This window comes from Nesoenas mayeri, assembly GCF_963082525.1.
Source record: "Nesoenas mayeri genome assembly, chromosome: 3".
NCBI classification, from domain to species: domain Eukaryota; kingdom Metazoa; phylum Chordata; class Aves; order Columbiformes; family Columbidae; genus Nesoenas; species Nesoenas mayeri.
In genome coordinates, this window is record NC_137544.1 from 63517561 (window position 1) to 63536489 (window position 18929).

The 18929-nt window shown below is 43.2% G+C and overlaps 1 protein-coding gene across 1 annotated transcript in view; it reads left to right on the forward strand.

The window, feature by feature from the left end:
• Nucleotides 1–1974: 1974 nt before the first annotated feature.
• The window catches only part of EZR (ezrin), a gene marked incomplete at both ends in the record, with an annotated part of 36254 nt that continues 19299 nt past the window's right edge, over nucleotides 1975–18929 (forward strand). The window contains one exon of the mRNA XM_080341432.1: nucleotides 1975–2118. Coding sequence (XP_080197558.1) covers nucleotides 1975–2118 — 144 coding nt within the window. The remainder of the gene's footprint in view (nucleotides 2119–18929) is intronic.

An 18929-nucleotide genomic window follows, 5' to 3' on the forward strand; every position in this document is an offset into this window, starting at 1 on the left:
TTCATCTGAAAATGGAGGACATATATTTTTCCCAAATATGTTTGACCCCATGGCCCTTCTCTTGGAAGCTGTTCTGCTTAGACTATTTCTTCTCACCTGCTGTTGAAAGCTGCCACCCCCATGGCTCAATTTTGATGGTAAAGCCTCCTCTAATCCCCAAGGATTATGCAACAGGAAGGGAATATAACCGTGAATTCTCTCAGCCTCCGATTTGGCTGCCCTCTCCCTTCTCTCACAGACCAGACACAGTAACGATTCTTTTATTTTAACGAAGCACTACCAGTTGCTGCCTAGGGGACTCTGGGAGGGAAGACACCATTTGGATCTTCTCCAGTGCAGGAACTGTATCGTTGGGGCTGGCCTTTTTGTTACCATCCCTTGATATTTCCCAGGCTCTCCCCTGCCCTATATGTTTTCCATTTAGTGGGTTATTATTTGCCTTGTTCTCTGCCTCCCCGTTCCCATCCTATGCCTTTTCTGACCAAGCAGTCAGATGCTGCCTGAAGTGGGGCTGTTGCAGACAGCAGCGTGGGTACAGGCAGCAGGATTTCCTTACCCTTACAGCTCAACCACACGCCGTTGCCGGCACAGCGGAAGAGCTGCGTCCTACAGGCCGTTGCCCATGACTATGTAAATACAACGTGCTCTTACAACCAGCCAAGCACAGAGCTGCTGTGGGAGGCCAGCAGCTCCTACGGAGCTGACGGGTACTCTGTCTGTAGGAGTGTGTTCATGAATGAAGAGAGAGAAGGAACAAGGGGCAGAGGCACAGACTTTGTTGTCTTTGTATGCCTAGAAATTGTTAGACTACTTGCATTATCTTTTTTGGTTTTGAAAGATCAAGGCCAACTGAAGTGTGTCTTGCTTTCTAGTTTTTGAAATTAGACGGATTTCCAAACTTTTCCCTCTTTCTGCCATTGCTGAAAATATGCTCTAACACACAAAGCAATCCTGTGTTTTGTCCACCTTTGGACTTCAAGAAACTCACTGACTGTTACTAGCGATAAACGCAAGAAGCGCCAGTGCCAGTACAAGAAACTGTACCTCGTTCCCCGGGCCAGAGGCAGGGGCAGCAGGGCGCCTGGGTGAGCCCCACGCACGGCAGCCCTCCCTTCCCCTAAGCTGAACATCTTCCCCGACCCATCTGCGGGCTTGGGAAACGCCGTCCCCGCCGGGCCGCCCCGGGCGGGGCCTTGCAGCTGGGCGCCGCTGGGCCCGCGGCCGGCTGGCGGCAGGTGCGGGCGTGGCGCCGGGGCTCGCCCGGCGGCCATGTTGCGGTGGGCAGGGCGGCGGGGCCCGGCGCCCGGACTGAGGGTGGGTCTCCCTGCAGGGGGCCGCGGGTGGGGGACACGGAGGAGAGGCGGCAGTAGGAAACCCCACCGCTGTTCGGCTGTGCACGGCGAGTTACCGGGGGCAGTGTGCGCCGCCGCCCCCGCCCACCGGCACCTGTTGCCCGACAGTTCGCGGGCGGCCCTGCCCGCCTCTCACACTACTTGGGCTCGAGGCGGCTGGAGGCTCCGAACCTGGGTTCTCCCTGCGCCTTAGGGGCATCAAAGCGAGGCCAGCGGGGGTGCCCGGCGGCTGGGCGAGGCCGGTCCCGCGCTTGGAAAGCGCCGGGGGGAGCGGCGGGTAATGGCCGGCGGCGGTGAGTCACCGCCGCGGCTCCACCTGCCTACTTAACCGCCGCCGGGCGGCCCGCGCCGCACTCGTGGGCTGTGCTGCCGCCGTGGCCGGGAGCGGCTCCTTCCTCCTCCTCCTCCTCCTCCTCCTCCTCATCATCATCCTCCTCCTCCTCCTCACAGGGCGCGAGGCTGAGGCGAGGCAGACGCTGCATGAACGTTTGTCTTGGGAGCAGGAGAAGCACCAGCAGCCTTCAAGATGCCGAAGCCAGTGAGTGGGGCGCAGGGGGAGGAGAGCGCTCTGCGGGGCCGTGTTGGGGCTCGTCCGAGCGCCTGACTGGGCGGGCACCTCTCGATGCCGCGGCGTGGGCTTTTCCCGGCGCCCTGTCGTGGGCTTTTCCCGGCGCCCTGTCGTGGGCTTTTCCCGGCGCCCTGTCGCCTCCGCGATGAGCCCGGCTCCGTGTACCGGGACGGGGCTTTACGGCGGGAGTTCTCCGCGGTACGAGGAGGCAAGGGCGGGCACCCCCTAGCTCACGGAGACGCTCCTGAACCAAATAAGCGGCTACTTTAAGCAGGAGGAATAGCTGGAGCGGCTCGGCGGGTTTGCTTCGGGTGTCGCGCCGGAGCTGGAAGGGCCGGGCGGTGGGAGCGGGGCCGCGGGCGGGCTGGGGATGCCCCTCGCCTTCCGCACCCCCGGATCTGTGCTGGGAGAGATCAAACGGTGGGTTACAGCTGCCTCTGCCAGTACTGCCACACTGGAAACATACAGACAGACCTCCCAGGCAACTCTTAAGAGATTTTTATGGCACTCCCACTTATGAGAGATGGCAAAAGTGCATTGGCTTCCATTTGGTATTTGTATGGCCTGTGTATGTATCTATAGGAAGCCTGTATGTCTCTGTAAACACAGGAGAAACTTTTTCCCTTGCTTCATGATCTAAAAACTAAACGCCAGGAACTTTTCATGCAGTTCCCCACAGGAGTCTTTAACAGCCATATATTAAAAAAAAAAAACCAACCTGTTTCTTCTTTTTGTATTTTTTAAAATTCAGCAAACTTGTGTATCTTCAAACTTGGCTCTTTTTCATCCTTCCTTTTTTTCTTGGCAGTGCCTCCCCTCGATTTTCCAGTGGGATTTTTTCACTTGTTTGGTTTTAAAATCTGCTACTATTCTGCTAGTTAGAAACAACAATTCCCTTGAGGAGCTAACTGCCTAATGTAAGGCTTTGAGCAGTCATTGGAGTAGATGCACTTTTGAACTCTGAAGAACGTAATCAGGACAGATTGTTGCTATCTATTTTCAATAGAGGCAATATTTTTTTTAAATGCAGTGCAGTAAAGGACTTACATGAGTATTAGCTATACCCTGTGAAATGGGGAGTAAACAAGCTTATCTTTATGGTAATAAGTAATTGATGTTTTACCACCATAACATTAAAGTTAGTTTAACTTAAGCATGCCCTTTTTTTTTTATGTTGCATTTCTGTAAACCTACCAAAAATGCACTCAATCCTTTTAAGAACTGTGAAGTCTTCGGTCTCTCTCGGTCTGTTTTATCAGTAGGAGACCTGTCTATAGGTGGGAGAGAAAATACACAGTTTGCCAAGCATGGATATAAAAGGTTGCGTGTGAAAAATCTCTCTCTGCCTTGTTAACCATTTGCTAATTACAGAGTGCTTTCTTGAAATATCCTGGTCAGAATAATCTGAAATCCTGGTTTAAGACTAAGTCGTACTGGAAGCTATGGATAGGTGTGGAAAAACTCTTTAATCTCTCCCACAAAAAAAAAAAAAGAAAAAAAAAGTCATGTTAATCCTTTTACCTGGCATGGCTATGTTCATATATCCCTCACAGATGGTGATTTTTGTTTGTTTCTGGGCTGATTAGCCAGGGAATAACAAAGGTAGATGGTGTAAACCAACTTCCAGTGGGGAAGGACAGTTGCACTCTCATGATTTCTGAGATCTGATGTGCTGGCTGGGATTTATGGACAAGACTCTCTATTGATAGTTTGTACAACAGCAGCGCTTCTTTTTAATCTGTTGTTCAGTAGGGCTAACTGCCACCTTACTGTAAATGGAAAAGAGGAATTTCGCAGCTGTTATTCTAATAAAACACACTGTTTCGTCTGGCTGCTTCAGACTGAGACAGGATTTGGAACCTTCCCAACCCAGCTCATTTGTTCTTAATACAGCTAAATAGGATTCCTGTCAGTTTGCGGGGAGCAGGGGGGAGGATGTAAAGCTGTCACTTAGAGGCAGAACTGTGCTCAGGACGAACACCATAGCAGCCTTTGGCATGCATGAGGAATGATAACATAAACTCTGGGGACACACAAGGAGGCAGTTTTAGTTTCTGATGAGTATTTGACATGGGTACTAAATATTTATTACCTACACTTGTTTGCATGTGTCTTGTCTGCTTGGCATAAGTACATATGATATTGCCTGGCAGGCTTCATGCTGCTATGGGTGAAGTTTGACAAACTGATCATCAGTTGTCATCTTATCTTGACCTGTAAACAAAAGCAAAACTTTGGCAGCACCCCCACTCTCCCCCAAAGCCCTCTAAGGTCAAACCTTTACATGAAGCTTTTGTTTTACCAAAAATATGCAAGCACACACAAAGCTTACAGATAGTGTTTTGGATTTATTCTTTCACAATAAACAAATATGAAGTCCTTTAACACTAGAACATTAGTGATTTTGTATTTTAATTGAGTATAAAAATGAAGTGCTAGAAAGCCAATTGTATTACAAAATCTGTGACAGCATTTATGTACAATTAGTTTGATCACATGCATGTCTACATTGCTTAAAATAAATTCTGGCAACAGTCCAGAAAATAATTCTGAAATAAATATATTTGTTAATATAGGCAAGTGTTAATTTATAATTTAATGCTGGTTAAAAAGTAACAAAATCTCTCTGAGGTGAGCCAACTTGCTGTACCCAGTGCATAAGGTATGGCTGAGAGTTCATCAACAGTTCAGGTACATAATTTCCATCTTGTCTGTACAGTGGTTCATTAGGCTTCACAGGTGATGAATTATTATGTAAGGAAATGCAAGAGATGTCATCTTGTCCAAATCTTGCTGTGCTATCTGAAAACAAGTGAAATACTAAATAAACTCATTTGCTCAGCCTTGCATCTTTTCATTACTGGAGTGTCTGTGTGCTCTCTACATTTTTCCTAAATGCATGTTCCTAGTTCATTTCTGTTTGACTCATTGAATGGATGGTGTTTTAGCTGAATTATATCCTTTTGCAAAACAAACCAATCTAATAAATTGTGGCTAGAGCAGCACAGCTGTTGGCTAATGAACATTACTTACAGGAGAAGAAGGAAACATGATCTCCGGTCTGTAGACCTGTTAATTTGATCTGACCTACCAGCATTCTCTGTTACTTTATCAAAGGTGGATTTTTTGTTTGTTTCCTCTTGGGGCAGGGGGGGAACTTAAAGCTTTACAAGAAATGAAGCCTTTCCTTGCATATAGGTTGCATATGTCTGCATCCGAGAGACACAGATTCAAAGCAGAACTTAGAGAAGGGTTTGTGGGGTAACTAGAGGCAGAAAGCCACCTCATGATAAGATGGTGCTTGGCTAGCTTAGCCTGGTAGAATTTAAAAAGTCACCTCTTTCTTCACCTGCTAAAAAATGTAAGGGGCTTAAATGCAAAAGAGGAGGAAGAACTGCTTTAAGCAGAACTTGTAGTTTAAGAGACTTTTAAACATTAAAGCAGTTAAGCATGGTGGACTTTTTTTGTGGATGGGGTTTCCCCCTTGCCACCCTTCGCCCTGTTGGTTTTATTAGGAGACTATTCCAAGACCTAACATCTCCTAAGATAAAATTTGACAAGGATACAACTTGATGCTGGTGTCTGTAGGAGTAGGGAATTGGAACTGGTGACTCAAAAGGTTTTCCCAGCCCTGTGTTGTTAATTATGTGCTAGTGTGTGCTAGGCATTAAGTCGTTAGACAAGTCCTCCATACCTGTTTGATGTTTAATATACATGAATTCTGGAAAAAGAACTTGAAGGCAGCATGCAAGTCATCTGCAGAACTCTTAGCTGTCTGTGAACAGATTATGGTATTAAAATTCAACAAGTTTATGATAAGACATGCCAAAGAGACACCAAGTTTAGTGACAGGATTTTTTTCTAAATAAAAATAATACTAATTGTTCCCAGATTCTCCCAATTTATTATTGACTGGATATCTTTTAACTACACATAGCAGTTATATCTCTGGGTTCTTCACAGCGGATTGCTCTAACTGAACTGAAAAATATTTTTTTCATATCCTGAAGTGCTCATAATTAATTAAAATACTCTTAACTTATGAATAGCTATAGATTTGGTCAGGAATAAAATCTTAATTCTTTCCTTGTAAGTACCAATTACAGTACATCAGATAATATGGTGTACTTACTTGATACCAGGAGGTGTATACTCTGGTGCAAAATGGAAATGTAAGGGAGCTTCCATTTGCCAAATGTGATAACTCCCACTCATAGCTGCAAAAGGAAGGTGGAGAATTCTATTAATAGTGAATTTAGGGAGTAGTTCATAGATGACTAACGTTTTAAGAGAATGAGCTCAGGGTTCTGCCAAAAACCTGAATTACTGCATGAGCTGAGTAAGCATTTCTGAGGGCAGTGTGCTTTGGAACATTAACTGCTGCAGAGAAATCAAGGGTGTTAACTGTTATGTTAGTCACTACTTAAATAATTTCTTAGCCTTCTTAAAGGGCAGAGTGGGGGAGATAAGCCTTCCTGTTCTTCTCCCTCCTTCCGCCCACATGAACGTCTTCTTCTGTCCACAAAAAAAAAAAAAGCTGTGGTATGTCAGGACTTTCTGAGAATAAGACTTCTTGATGACCACTGAAGATTCCCACATCAGAGTCGTTCTTGTTTGGCACAGAGTGTCTGAAGAGCTTTATGCACACTGTAAATCCCATAATCGCTCAATTGACCTTGAAGGAAGGCAATGCTGCCTAAGATCACTGAACCACGCTGTAGACTGTGTTAAGTAATGTATTTTAGCTGTGTTGTGTGCTTGCTTTGAAGCCTGGTTTCAGCATTAGGTAACATTTAGTCTGAGCAGAGAAGTATAGCTCTTTGCAGGAGCAACCAAAGTCTCTGGCTTTTATTGAGCAGCGTATGGGAACCTTTCCCCTAGAAAAAGGAGAAAATACTTGTTGTATAAGGCTGGAAACACAGTGTAGCTCAGCGTGACAGCTAACCTTATTGTCTCCATGCTGCTCATCTATTCAGATCCAGATTTTGTTTCTCTTTCTAGTTCCTACTGTGTAGTGGGGAAGAAGTTGCCTGCTTTCTCTGCATCTCTTGTCATCTTTGAGAGAGCATGAGTAGCAGTTGTGTGCTCAGCTGGGACTGATGAGCACCTGGTAATATCAGCTGCCAATTAAAATGAAAATCCTGAGTCTAAGAGTTAAAATACCGGATTCTCATCTTGTAATTGAGTAAGCGAGATAAATTGTTGCTTGATGACCAAGGACTTGTATTTGGCTACTTCCTGTCCTGGCACCCCAACACAAGGTCTGTAGCCTTCTGCTAGCTTCAAGAAGGGAGTAGGGAATTCCCTTGTTTGAGAGAGGTTTATTGTGCACTTGCTTCTCCCTCCCACTTTATTTTTGTTGTGTAAAACTCAGAGGCATTGCTATCATGGTCTCTTCCTCTTATTTTTTGCATTAAAATGTCCTTGTTTGCTGTGGTGGTTCTAACCTCAGCCTGGAATATGTGTGAGAAAGGCTCCTCTGGGGATGCGAGTCGATGGACACTCAGTTGATGAATCTTAAGCAGGCTAATGAAATGGGTCTACAGCTCCTCCATTATACCAAGAGACCATTGTTCTGCAGGTGCACAGAGCAGGTGTGTGAGCTGCCTGCTACCTGAAGCTGTAGAGGTTATAAAGAATCTCACATTTTTATTGGGGTGCCTGAAGTTAACCTGTGCAGTCCAGCAGAGGACTTCAAAGTCTGTACTGTAAGATCTGGGCTTCAGAGTTCTTTGTGGGAGCTGAAGTTATTCTTTAACATTTAGCTGAATACAATTTAATTGTGGAAGCTTAGCTTGCTTAACTTGTTGTCTTCGTAAGAGATAAGCGATTATAGAAAGTTCATGGTGCACAAAGTATTTGGTGTGAGTTGGTGGGTGGATTTGCATAATTGATATTCGGTGATCTTTGTGTGGGAGAGAATAGTTTTCCCCTTTTAAAAACTGATACAGCCATGCAGTCAAACTTCTGAAAGTTACTTTTTCTGCCCCCATTGTGCTCTGGGCACACTTTTGGAATCACTGGTGCTTATTTGTTTGCCATCACACTTCTATAGTGAAGGGCCTGTGAAGAGTTTCATCTCAGAAGCCCACAGGCTGTTTTAGGGCTCTGCAAGGGGTATTTTGCCCCCTCACAATCATTTTTTCTGTATGATCTATAACTTCTCAAGAGCAATCTCTTTATGCTTAGGTGACATTCCAGCACTTGCAATGACCTACCTTTATCTAGGAGCAAATAGTACCTGTTGCATACTGTTTGAAGTACTTTGTTGGGAAGCGTAAGCATTGTAGTGTGTTGGACGTAGATCAGGTTATCAAGCTATCAGAGGTGATCGCCTCACATAGTCCCACTCATAAATTTCATGAATGCCCCATGGTACATTCCAGTGAAGTCCGTGAGATAAAATGGAAAAGCCTGATTGCAGAACAGGTAAAACAGAAGGGTGGGGTATTGAATCAGTAAATCCCTCTTTGACGAATGGAATCATATATAGAATGCAGAAAGAACGTACATAATTACTGGGGCTTGTGTGAGTTGTTACACTGCTATTTCTCCTTAAGTAAATGGAGTTCATGTTCCCTCTGCACTTTGACTTCTGTAAGAACAGGGCTGGCCTTGCTGGGTCAGGCAGAAAGCCCCTGTAGCCTAAGTGTATAGCTCTGATGTTGGCCAAAAGCTGATGCCTGAGGAAGAGCATTTCAAAGACATGCACTGTTGCATTCCTCAGAGCTGCTGAGGTACTGGAGGTTGAAAGTTCCTATATAATGAGTTACTAAATGGATTTCTGGGAACTTGTCCTGTTTCCCCTTGAAACCATGTGAACTCCAGCATCCACAGTATGCTTTAACTGGCTGTCCTAGATAACCTTCATATTGTTTGGAAAGTTATCTACAAAACTCCTTGCTAGAGCACTATTTGAAAAACGTTTTTCTTGTTTAGAGTGTTGATGCCCTGTAATTACACTATTGGTAGAGCAATGAACACATGGTCCTTGTCTATGCACTTGGTGTAACTTAACGTGCTCTTACAGTGTAGCCTCAGTTAGTTTTCTTCCAAACTGAGAAGTCCTAACCAGCTTAGTTGATCCTTGCATGGAAATTATTCCCTGCCTTTGAATGTCCTTGAGCTTTTTTCCAGTTCGCACCTCATGAAAATAGTGCTTTGCATCCTGTGATGTCTCCATCTGGGAAGAGTACAGTTGTTGAGAACACTTCTCCAGCATTCGGTTCTTGGTCCCCTTAAACTCTCAGGGCATAATCGTGTGAGAGCGCAAGTCGTGTAAGTCATAGAGTGTCCTTTTGTTCACATAGCCTGTCCTGCTCCAGGATACCGTGCTGCTCTTCCAGCAGTGTTGCACTGACAGGCTGTGTTGTTGCCTGGTCTCTAGGTGGGTATCTGTCAGACTTTTAACTCTTCAGAATGGCTCTGGGTTTTCCATGCAAGTTGCTCTCTAGAAGCTATGCCTCTGCATAAGCTTTCGAATAAAAGGAACCAGTATTGGTGCATAGATTCAGGGGAAGCTCTGAGGCTATTATATCTTTTGTTTTGGTTATTCTTGCCTTCAGACCCTGCCCCTGTTTGTTGTACCTTGGTACTACGAAGTTCAGCTTCTGTATAATTGTTGTGTGCCTGTTTCAGAATGAAAAAGCCAAGCAGACGTTTGAAATGGTGATTGTGTTCTAGATCAAGACTATAAGATACTAATTTATTTTTTTTGTTTTCCCTTGTGAGGATTGCAGAAAGATCATATTACTTCATGTAGCAAATTCACATAAATATTGGAGATGTTAAATTGTTTAAAAGATTCTTAAATATAGTAAACCTTGAGGTCTTAAACCTTTTTATTATCTACACTTGGCCCCATTCTGATGTTTTTGATGGAATACCACAAAGGTTTGTCTGATTCATTGTGGACTCTGAGTGACTTCTTGAGATAAAGCTTATTTGAGGATTGGTTTGGGGGCTTTCTTCAAACTTCACATGTAAAGCCTTAGTCTCGCAACTTCATTGTGTTTAATTAGATGAACAGCTGTCATGATAAAACAGCCTGTGTATGGAGGAGTTTGATCCAGTGTCCTGTAGCTTCCCTCTGTATTTATATTTTAGGTACAAAAAGATCTGTTGTTGCTGCAGCCTGTGTTCCTAAATCCATCCCTACATCCTTTGAGGGCAAATGGCTCATCCAGCAGCTGTGCTGTCTTGAGCCTGCTGTCACTGGCTGTGTGTTACTTCTCTGAAGAACAGACTGCTGCTTGTACACAGATAGTCCAGCAATGCTAATGGAGTATTATACAGCATCAGACAGTCTTTAAAGTGGATGTTAATGTATTTCAACAGAACACTATAAACCCTCCTGGTACTTCCTAACCTTGTCTGTGTTCAGAGTAAACCATTCCTACCTCTCTCAGAGAAAGTGAGAGCAAATGTTTTGCATGAAAAACATCTGGGCTCCCTAAGTGTACGGGGCTTTGTTTAAGGGCAATATCCTGAGGCCTTTCAGGCTTAAACTGCATTGCTTTATGTCTTGCCAGAACACAGGGCTGTCTCTAGGTAATTTTAGACTTTAAAATGGGATTTTAACATTTTTAAAAGGCCTTTGTATCTCAGTTTTTCAGCTTTTTCCTAACTCGAGGCAGAATGATGCAGTTTGCTTGTTAAGAAAGAGTTGGGTGAAACTTTGGTGGGTGGAGAAAGACTTTTCTCTCGGAAGAGTGCTTGCTTGGTTTTACTGTTTCACTGAGCAATGAACACTAGCTGTACAGAGCTGACCACGGGTGGAGAACACTGGATGTCTGGCCGAGGTCTAGTCACTTGGGAGCCAGTGCCGTCAGAGAAGCAGGGTCACATGCACTCGCCACACCTGCGTGAAATCTTCATGATCTTCTGGCACGCAAAGCATTATTGCTTGACCAAAGATAAAGAACTGATTTACAGCCATGGCTGCTTCTCAGTTTTTCACGCAGATGCCTGCTATGCAGTTTTATGCTGACAGAAGATATACCAGGCTTCGGTTAAGGGAACTGAGATAGGAGTGTAATTTAGTATGGCATGTTCTTCTGCACAAATAAACTGAAAATGTTTGAATTTATGTTCTGGGATTATTTTCATGTTTGACTAGAAGGAAAGTTTTGTGCTATCTCATGAAGAAGAGTCAAGTGACCTGGCTGCAAAAGCAAACTCAACAAGTTGGCTTACTTGTGATGTCTTTGCGTATGCTGTTGGGGAGGGGGAAGTTTGTTCTGAAAATTCAGCCTGCTTTGGTAAAACTGGAATTTCTGGATGACTCCTCAGACCTGGGTATTCAAGGTTTTCCTGCCCACATGAGCCTCCCCCCACTCTGCTTCATATCTGGCTTTCAGATTTCTTTTCAAAATTATTCTTGGCTTCTCCTCAAACTACTGCTTCTCTTTTCAGAAAAGCTTCCATGTAAGTTGTTAAGCTTAGTCACCTTACGTGAGAGCAGCAAATACTTGGGCTCCTGTTGCCCAGAGTAGACTTAAGAAATTTCAGTTAAGTACAGTTGATATAGCTATTGCTCCTAAAATACTGAGGATTGCTACTAAAAAAACAAATGGTTGTACAAGCAGTTGCATTGAAGTTGTCTAGTAGTTAAGGCTGACAACTATGCTGGACAATTTTGAAGCAACTACTAGCTTTCTAGATTATTATATACAACTGTACTTACCCTCAGTGGAATTTACCCCTCTCATGGGAAGGTGAGGAAGGTTTTAAGGAGCAAAGACCTGCCTATTCAACTCTAATTTTACCTGTTGCAAGTGCAGTAGGACCTACATCTACTTCATAGACTCGAAGGAATTCCAGTGGAACGTGACTTAATGCTCCCATTTATTTGCAATGAGGAAGCAATGTTTAACACAATGAGGTCTGAAATGGAACATGTCCTTCAGTTCACAGTCAGGTCTCTTTGATTTAAGACAGTATGCTGAGAAACGGAGTCAGTTAAATCAATGCAACGGGCTTGCCTTGTCAGCCAAGTGGATGCCAGCAAGGCCGGCCCCTATTCATATTTTGTGAACTGATTAGATGATTTTCTCCCATGTCAGCAGACTGTGTGCTCCGCGGTGTGGGAGGCAATGCTCAGGACTGCTTTGCTGTCCTGCCACTGCCCCTTCTGCAATGCTCGGTGTTGGGAAGGGAGTGCAGAAAGGATTCTGCCATGGGAGCAGGGGAGGAGTATGTGGTTGGTACTGAAAGGCTTTCTTCAGTGTTGTGCTGTACATCTCTTTCCCACTGTCACAGAAGTCAGATTCTCCTTCCCACAGAAGAGAAATTGTAGGTTTGTCATTTGCCTTCTCATTTTAGCTTCTTAGAGATCCCTTAAATAATAAAATTGTATCACTGTCTAGGACTTGAACCTGTGTTGTTTCCAGGCTGCATGGAAGTGGTTATGTAGTATCCCAATATCTTACCACTCCAGCAATTACTGTTTCTTTTCCTGTTACCCACCCTGCAAAATAAGAGGGCTTTTTAGTGTTTTCTTCATTGTGGGTTTAAAAGTTGCTGTCTTCTCTATAAACCCTCCATGTTTCATACAACTTCCATTTGGAAGTGATCAGTACCATGCTAAGAAATCAACTCCAGTTTGAAACAAAAACAAAACAACAAAAACTGTACCAACCCCCAAAACACCTGACCTCCAAATTAGTGTACACTTTCCTTGATTAACTTGCTCCCTTCCAAAAGAAGCATTCAAATTTGGGTGACAGCATTCCAGCTGGCAAGTCATCAGGCAAGCAGAACAGAACAGTCACCTCCTGTAATGCTTCCGCTGACAAATACACTCAAGAATGTGATTTTTATTTATTTTTTTTCCCTTCTATGCAATAGCATCACACCAGGAAACATGATGTTTTTCTGGGGATTATAATAGACCACATCCTTGTCTACAGTCCTGCTATAGTCCATTGTTTGCAAGCCTGTAATTTGTTCATCTCTTCATCTGCCTCTTGTCCATTGTCACTACTCCAAGTGTAACACCTGTCACTATTTCTCAGACCTACTAAGATCTTTGAGTTCTACTCCAGTTCTCCTAGACAGTTTTTTAGTTCTTGACTGGGTGTTCTTTGTGGACTTGTAGGTGCACTCTGACTTACAGGGATCATGAGAACACTTCAGTGCATTTTCTTACTCCTTCCACCCCACCACACACATCCCCCTTTCAAGGCCTTGACCTGCCATGAACAAGTAAGAATACGTGTCCCTGCAGTTGCTCCAGCAAGAGGAAAATGCTGAGCCCAACTGGGAGATTTGCTTTGGCAATCCTGCAGCAGTGAATGGAACTTGACTTGAAACTCATGACATTGTCTCCTGCTTTGAGACATTTGGAGAATTTAGGTGCACAGCTTGTCATTCAGTTTTAATTTCACGTGGCTCATATTTGTTGTATACCTAGCCTATGTCATACGGTACCACATCAGATATGTTACTACATGAGATTTGATCCATCAGGCAGGTTATTCTGTCAGAGAAGAAACAGAACTGGCTGCAAGTGCTGTGTTCTTGACATTGAATCATAGAATATCTCAAGTTGGAAGGGACCCATAAGGATTGTAGAGTCCAACTCCCTGTTCCTTGCCGAACTACCTAAAACTAAACCAAATTACTAGCTGTCATGGTTTAATCCAAGTTAGCAATATAACCGTGATAGCTGCTTGCTCACTCTCCCTCACCCTCCAAATAGGGGAGAGGATGAAAAGGGAAGGGAGAAGCTTGGATTGAGATAAACACAGCTTAATAAAATAACAAAATACTAATACGCTACTAGTAAATATATACATATGTATAAAATAGAAACAGAATATAAAAGATACTCAATGCAATTCCTCACAAACTCTGTCTGCACTGAACAGCCCATCCCGCAGAGAGAAGAAAGAAAAAGGCAGAAAGGTCCAGAGGCCTCTGCAAAATGGCAGGATGGCAAAAGGCCAAACTAAAGAAACTCCCAAACAGGACTCACCCAAACAGGTCTCCATCCTGACTGTGACAAAAAGAGAGCGAAGAGAAGAGGAAGCTGGAAGATCCCAACTCTCCTTAAATATGAAGCATGATGCTAGTGGGATGAAATCCTCTTATTGATCAGTCTGGATGTCAGTCAAGCTCTGCCCATCTATGCCCCTCTTTCTAGCCACCTCACACCTGTGGACGGAGTACTTAAAACATCCTTGGCTCTCAGACCAGAGCAATTGAAAACATTAACTCTGTGCTGGGGTGTTATCTTCTTGTTCTCAAACTAACTTCAAACAATGACTATGCTAGCTATGGGGAAAAAAAAAGTTTATAACTGCATGAAGAAAATTAACTCATTTTCAGTCAAATCAGCACACTGGCTGAGATGTACATGTTGTTGTTGTTTATAGGTACTAAAGAACAATATAATAAAATGAACTTATCCCTCCAGTTTCTTGGGTTATTCAAGCTACTTCCCAGAGTTGTCATCTTGCCTCCACAGTCTCTGAACTGTGCCTTCTGTACCTGTGAACCTGTTGCCTTCAGTAACTTGTGGAGGACAGAGAAGTGCAGATGCTGAAGTGTTAGCAGGTCAGCTCTTAGCTCTGGAGCCTCTAGATTTTGGGTTGTTTTGTTTTGTTTCCCTTAATTCAAATTGAAAACTTTCCCAAAACAGTTTCCAGGAGCTGGGACTACAGTTAATCCATCAACTAGCACAATAGTTTTTGCTATTTGGCCTGGAACCAAAAAACAGTAATGCATGAAAGTGGAAAAAACAGAGAGCAGTTTCGGTGCCCTTCTGATGCTGCTATGTGAAATTACTTTTCCTGTTAACAGGTGCCTAATCACTTCACACACCTATGAACAGTTCTGGTTGCTAAGGCTGAAATGAAATTACTTTGTTTATGCAGCTGCATTGCAACTCAGGGCAAAAAGCTTGTCAGTTATGTATTACAAGTACAGTAGTAGTTATTGTTTGTGTGGTGGAAGAATAAAAATAGTGCACAAACTTGCAGAAGTGAGAATGCAAGCTTAACACTACTACTTTCTTAATAATATTCTTAATACCACTGCTTTTTCTTATTTATTAAGACTGCCATATTGGAGTTTTTCAAACTGTAGAAAAGAAGGCTCTGGGGAGACCTTGTTGCAGCCTCCCAGTACTTAAAAGGGGCCTATAAGAAAGATAGGGACAGGCTTTTTAGTAGGGCCTGTTACAACAGGACAAGGGGTAATGGTTTTAAACTAAAAAAGGGTGGATTCAGGCTAGACATGAGGAGGAAATTTTTTACAATGAGGGTGGTGAAACACTGGCACACGTTGCCCAGAGAGCTGGTAGATGCCCCATCCCTGGAGACATTCCAGACCAGGCTGGACGGGGCTCTGAGCTACTTGATCTCATTGAAGATGTCCCTGCTCATTGCAGGGGGGGTTGCACTAGATGACCTTAGAAGGTCCCTTCCAACCCAAACTGTGCTGTGATTCTGTATTCCTTCAGCACAAACACATCCATGTGCTATACAGTTTGAGTATATGCTAGGAACCCTGACAGGCCTGCACGTGGTTTTTCACAGTATGTGCTGTGCAGGTGCAGCACTTCAGAACCCCATTTTTGTTCTGTGCTATGTGGTTGATCTGCTTACATGTACTAGCGGCTTGCCTGGGGTTGCCAGACATCCAGTGACTGAAGAAAGAAGGCATGCGTATCTAGGCTTCTCCATTATCATAAGGCTAATTGCCACCACTTGGAAAGATACTTTACTAGCATTTGCGCTTGTAAACCTGCAATTTGAAAGGCTCTTGTCTTTATCCCTCCTTGGAAAGAGGAAGAAGACATTCCTGAGCATTGTCTGAGGCATTTAGAGCTGCATAATGACATGCAAAAATTTAAGTACTAGTTTGTCTGTGTATATGGATAAAAGTTGGTATTTACTGCCCTTTATCTTATGGATTCACTGGAAGTAAACTGTATGGTATTTTTGATGACTTGTACAACTTCATAGTTTCACTGAAGTGAACTTAAGGGGTATTGGATTTCATGCATCAGCGTGCAAAATATCCATGGTGGCTTACTGTGAGATCTGTGTGGACCTTTTTCTTTTCCACCTGATGTTTTACAGTGGAGCAGTTAAATATCAGGAGGTGGATGGTCAACTTCAAAGATATCATGTTGTCTGCAAACAGAGACAGATTCTGGACCAACAGGCTGTAGCATGATAGTCAGACTTTAGAAAAAAAACTACCTGTGCATGCAGTGTCCAACACACGTGGAAACTGCATTTATGAGAGGGAGGGATTGAAGAGGCAGCCATATTTTGTTCCTGTCTAGGTCTTGGATCTTACACAGAGAAATTGAGCTGGTTGGCAATGTGTTGCCTCGTTAAGAGACGATATTTTCTGAATGTTTTTCAAATGGCACTTTAATTTTCCAATTTAGATGCATGGTGCATGGTCTCCAAAAGGCTGCAGTGGTTTGATCTACTGACTTAACATTAGAAGAGATGTTGTCTAAACAAAAAAAATAATACTAAATGCATCACTTGAGGGCTCTGTTAAAGCAAGGAAGATCCCATTCTAACTACTTTAACTTCTAGTACAAGACCTTTCTGTAGTGTTATGATTATTTAAACTATATTGTGAAGTTCTCTTCAGGTCCATCTTTCATTTTTGCTTTCACTGTCTTGTTGCAATTTGAAATGTAGGTGACATGTTACAGTCTACCCCCAACAGTCTGAAGTTGTGGAATTAGTGCTCAGTTGTTCAGTGTAGTAAGGTCTTAAGTTTCTCTTGTCTCTTACGATTCATGGAGCTTTTTTCCATTTAATGTAAAAGGCATTGCCTTTTCAACAGCACTTTTTTTCCCTTCTGGATCAAATTTGTTCGCAATTTTGTGCATCCTAAGACACAGGAAGATTAAAACCGTGCATTCTGTAGTGTTTTTGTACACACGAGCAAACCTCCTAAGGCCTTATTTGTCATTAAGTCCTTTAGTCTCAGACATGAAAGTATAATCGTGAAGTGTTAAGGCATCAGCCTATTGAGAAGGAAGTTACATATTACAGTCCAGGATTTTTGGCATGTTATGTGCATTTAAAAACTTATTTCTTGTATAACAGCTGTGTGCTCTACTCCCCACTCCAAGCGCTTGTGTTCTGAAACAATTAAAAACTGCTTCCTTTATGGACTTGGCCAGGATTTGGTAGGGATCTTACAAATGACCTGCCTTTCCTATGCAGGCTAAGCAGAACTTCACTTGTGAAAGTTTTCTTAACTGTCTTGCTCTTTCTTGTTCCCAATAGAAGTTAATCTGAGTTGTTCCCTGTTTTCCTCCCCAACAATATATTGAATTGGTTAGCACCTTAGGTTTTGATTTAATTGTCTTGGCGCCAAGGGGAGTTCCACGTGGTCAGAGATGAATGCCAAACTTATCTGCTGACAACCTAACAGAGAAAGATTTCTTCACACTGTCTAAACCAGGTTTTCAAGTGGGTTAAGCTCTGTTTGCCTGCTTCATTACTAGCTTCTCTGTGGCGAAAAGCTTGTGTGGAGTGATCACTGGACATCCATTTAGAAACACTGTTAAAAGCATGATATTCTTCTTGAAATCAAGGCTAAGGTTTGGAGATGAGAAGCAACAGGATTTAATATGTCAGGAAGGAGACTTGAAGGATTTTTCCAGGCAGCCATCAACTCATTGCAGTGACACCTGCTAGAGGCCTTGTCCCTTCTAGCTTTACCTGCCATGTGGCTAGCAGCTTGGCTGAGGGCACAGCAGGGGATTGCTCTCTATCCTGCTGGTTGTTCAGTCCCCTGAGAACACAGAATTTAATCTTTACCTCATGCCCCAAGTGTCCTTGAAAGATTTTGGATAACCAAGCAGTCATGTTCCTGTGTGCTTATGGCTTTAAATGATTGAAGTAGAAAGCAGATGACTTCATTTTTATGGTCTTAATACTAAAATCATTCTTAAAAGAGGTAGCAAGGAGATTGATATAGTATTAAATAGCTGATCCTTAGAAGGGGGACTATATCCAGAAGGGCTTTCAGGGATGGAGTAATACAGGGTATTCCCCTGGACTAGAGAGCCTACTTTTTTTTGTTCTACTAGCAAATAACCAATAAGGAGATAAAGTAAAAGATGAGTGTACTGGTACTAACTGGAATTCTGTGCTCAGACAACATCCTGTAGGTTTTCTGGTAAGGAGTGGTAAGCACATCCTTTCCAACTTCTTTATCTTGTAAAGTGATACTTATTTTATACCCACCGTGTTGTTTCAGCCAGAAGTACAAATAACTTGCACAATACGGAACTGCGGATTATGAGCATATGTTTTCTTGAAGAGGGTAGAAAAGGATTAGAATATGATTAGGGATTTATTGTTGAGAAGGGATTAAGCAACAGAAGCTTTTTAAGGTCACATCTTCAAATTGCAGTCTTGCTGTTCCTGGGAATTCCTGAATTTCCCCTATGCTGGAAACACTGTTTGGGAAACCTTTGGTTATTAAGGCACAGGAAGAAAGCCTTGAGCATACTTCTGTGCTTCCTTATGAAACCCAAATGCTACAGCTGGGAAAAGGAGCTCTTAGAAAACCTTTCTTGCTTGTTCTTTCTTGTTACTTTTAGAGGAATTAAAAAAAATCACAGTGTAAAGGACACTGCTTTAGAAATGCAGCTTGAAAGTGACAGGGCGTGTTTTCTGGTTCAGTTCTGGGGTTCCCTGAGTTGGAAACTGCCTTCAGTCATCTTTCTATAGGAGGGTCCTCTGTCATCTGGGGAAAAAGTGGGAGGAAGAAACAACTCTATAGAAGCTGAGACACTTCCATGCTTTCATGTCTCATTAAAAAAGGAATGCAATAATTTCTTATATTTGACTGAAACTCACTGAGGCAACTTGTATTATTCACAGTTCTGTGTTAACTGTAACATTGTTTTGCCTGACATTTACCCTGGACTTTAAATACATGTAATTAAGTGGCTGGAAACTGCTGCAGTGTCAAGGTTTTGCAGTCACCAATTCTATTTCTCTTCTGCCCCTTCCTTT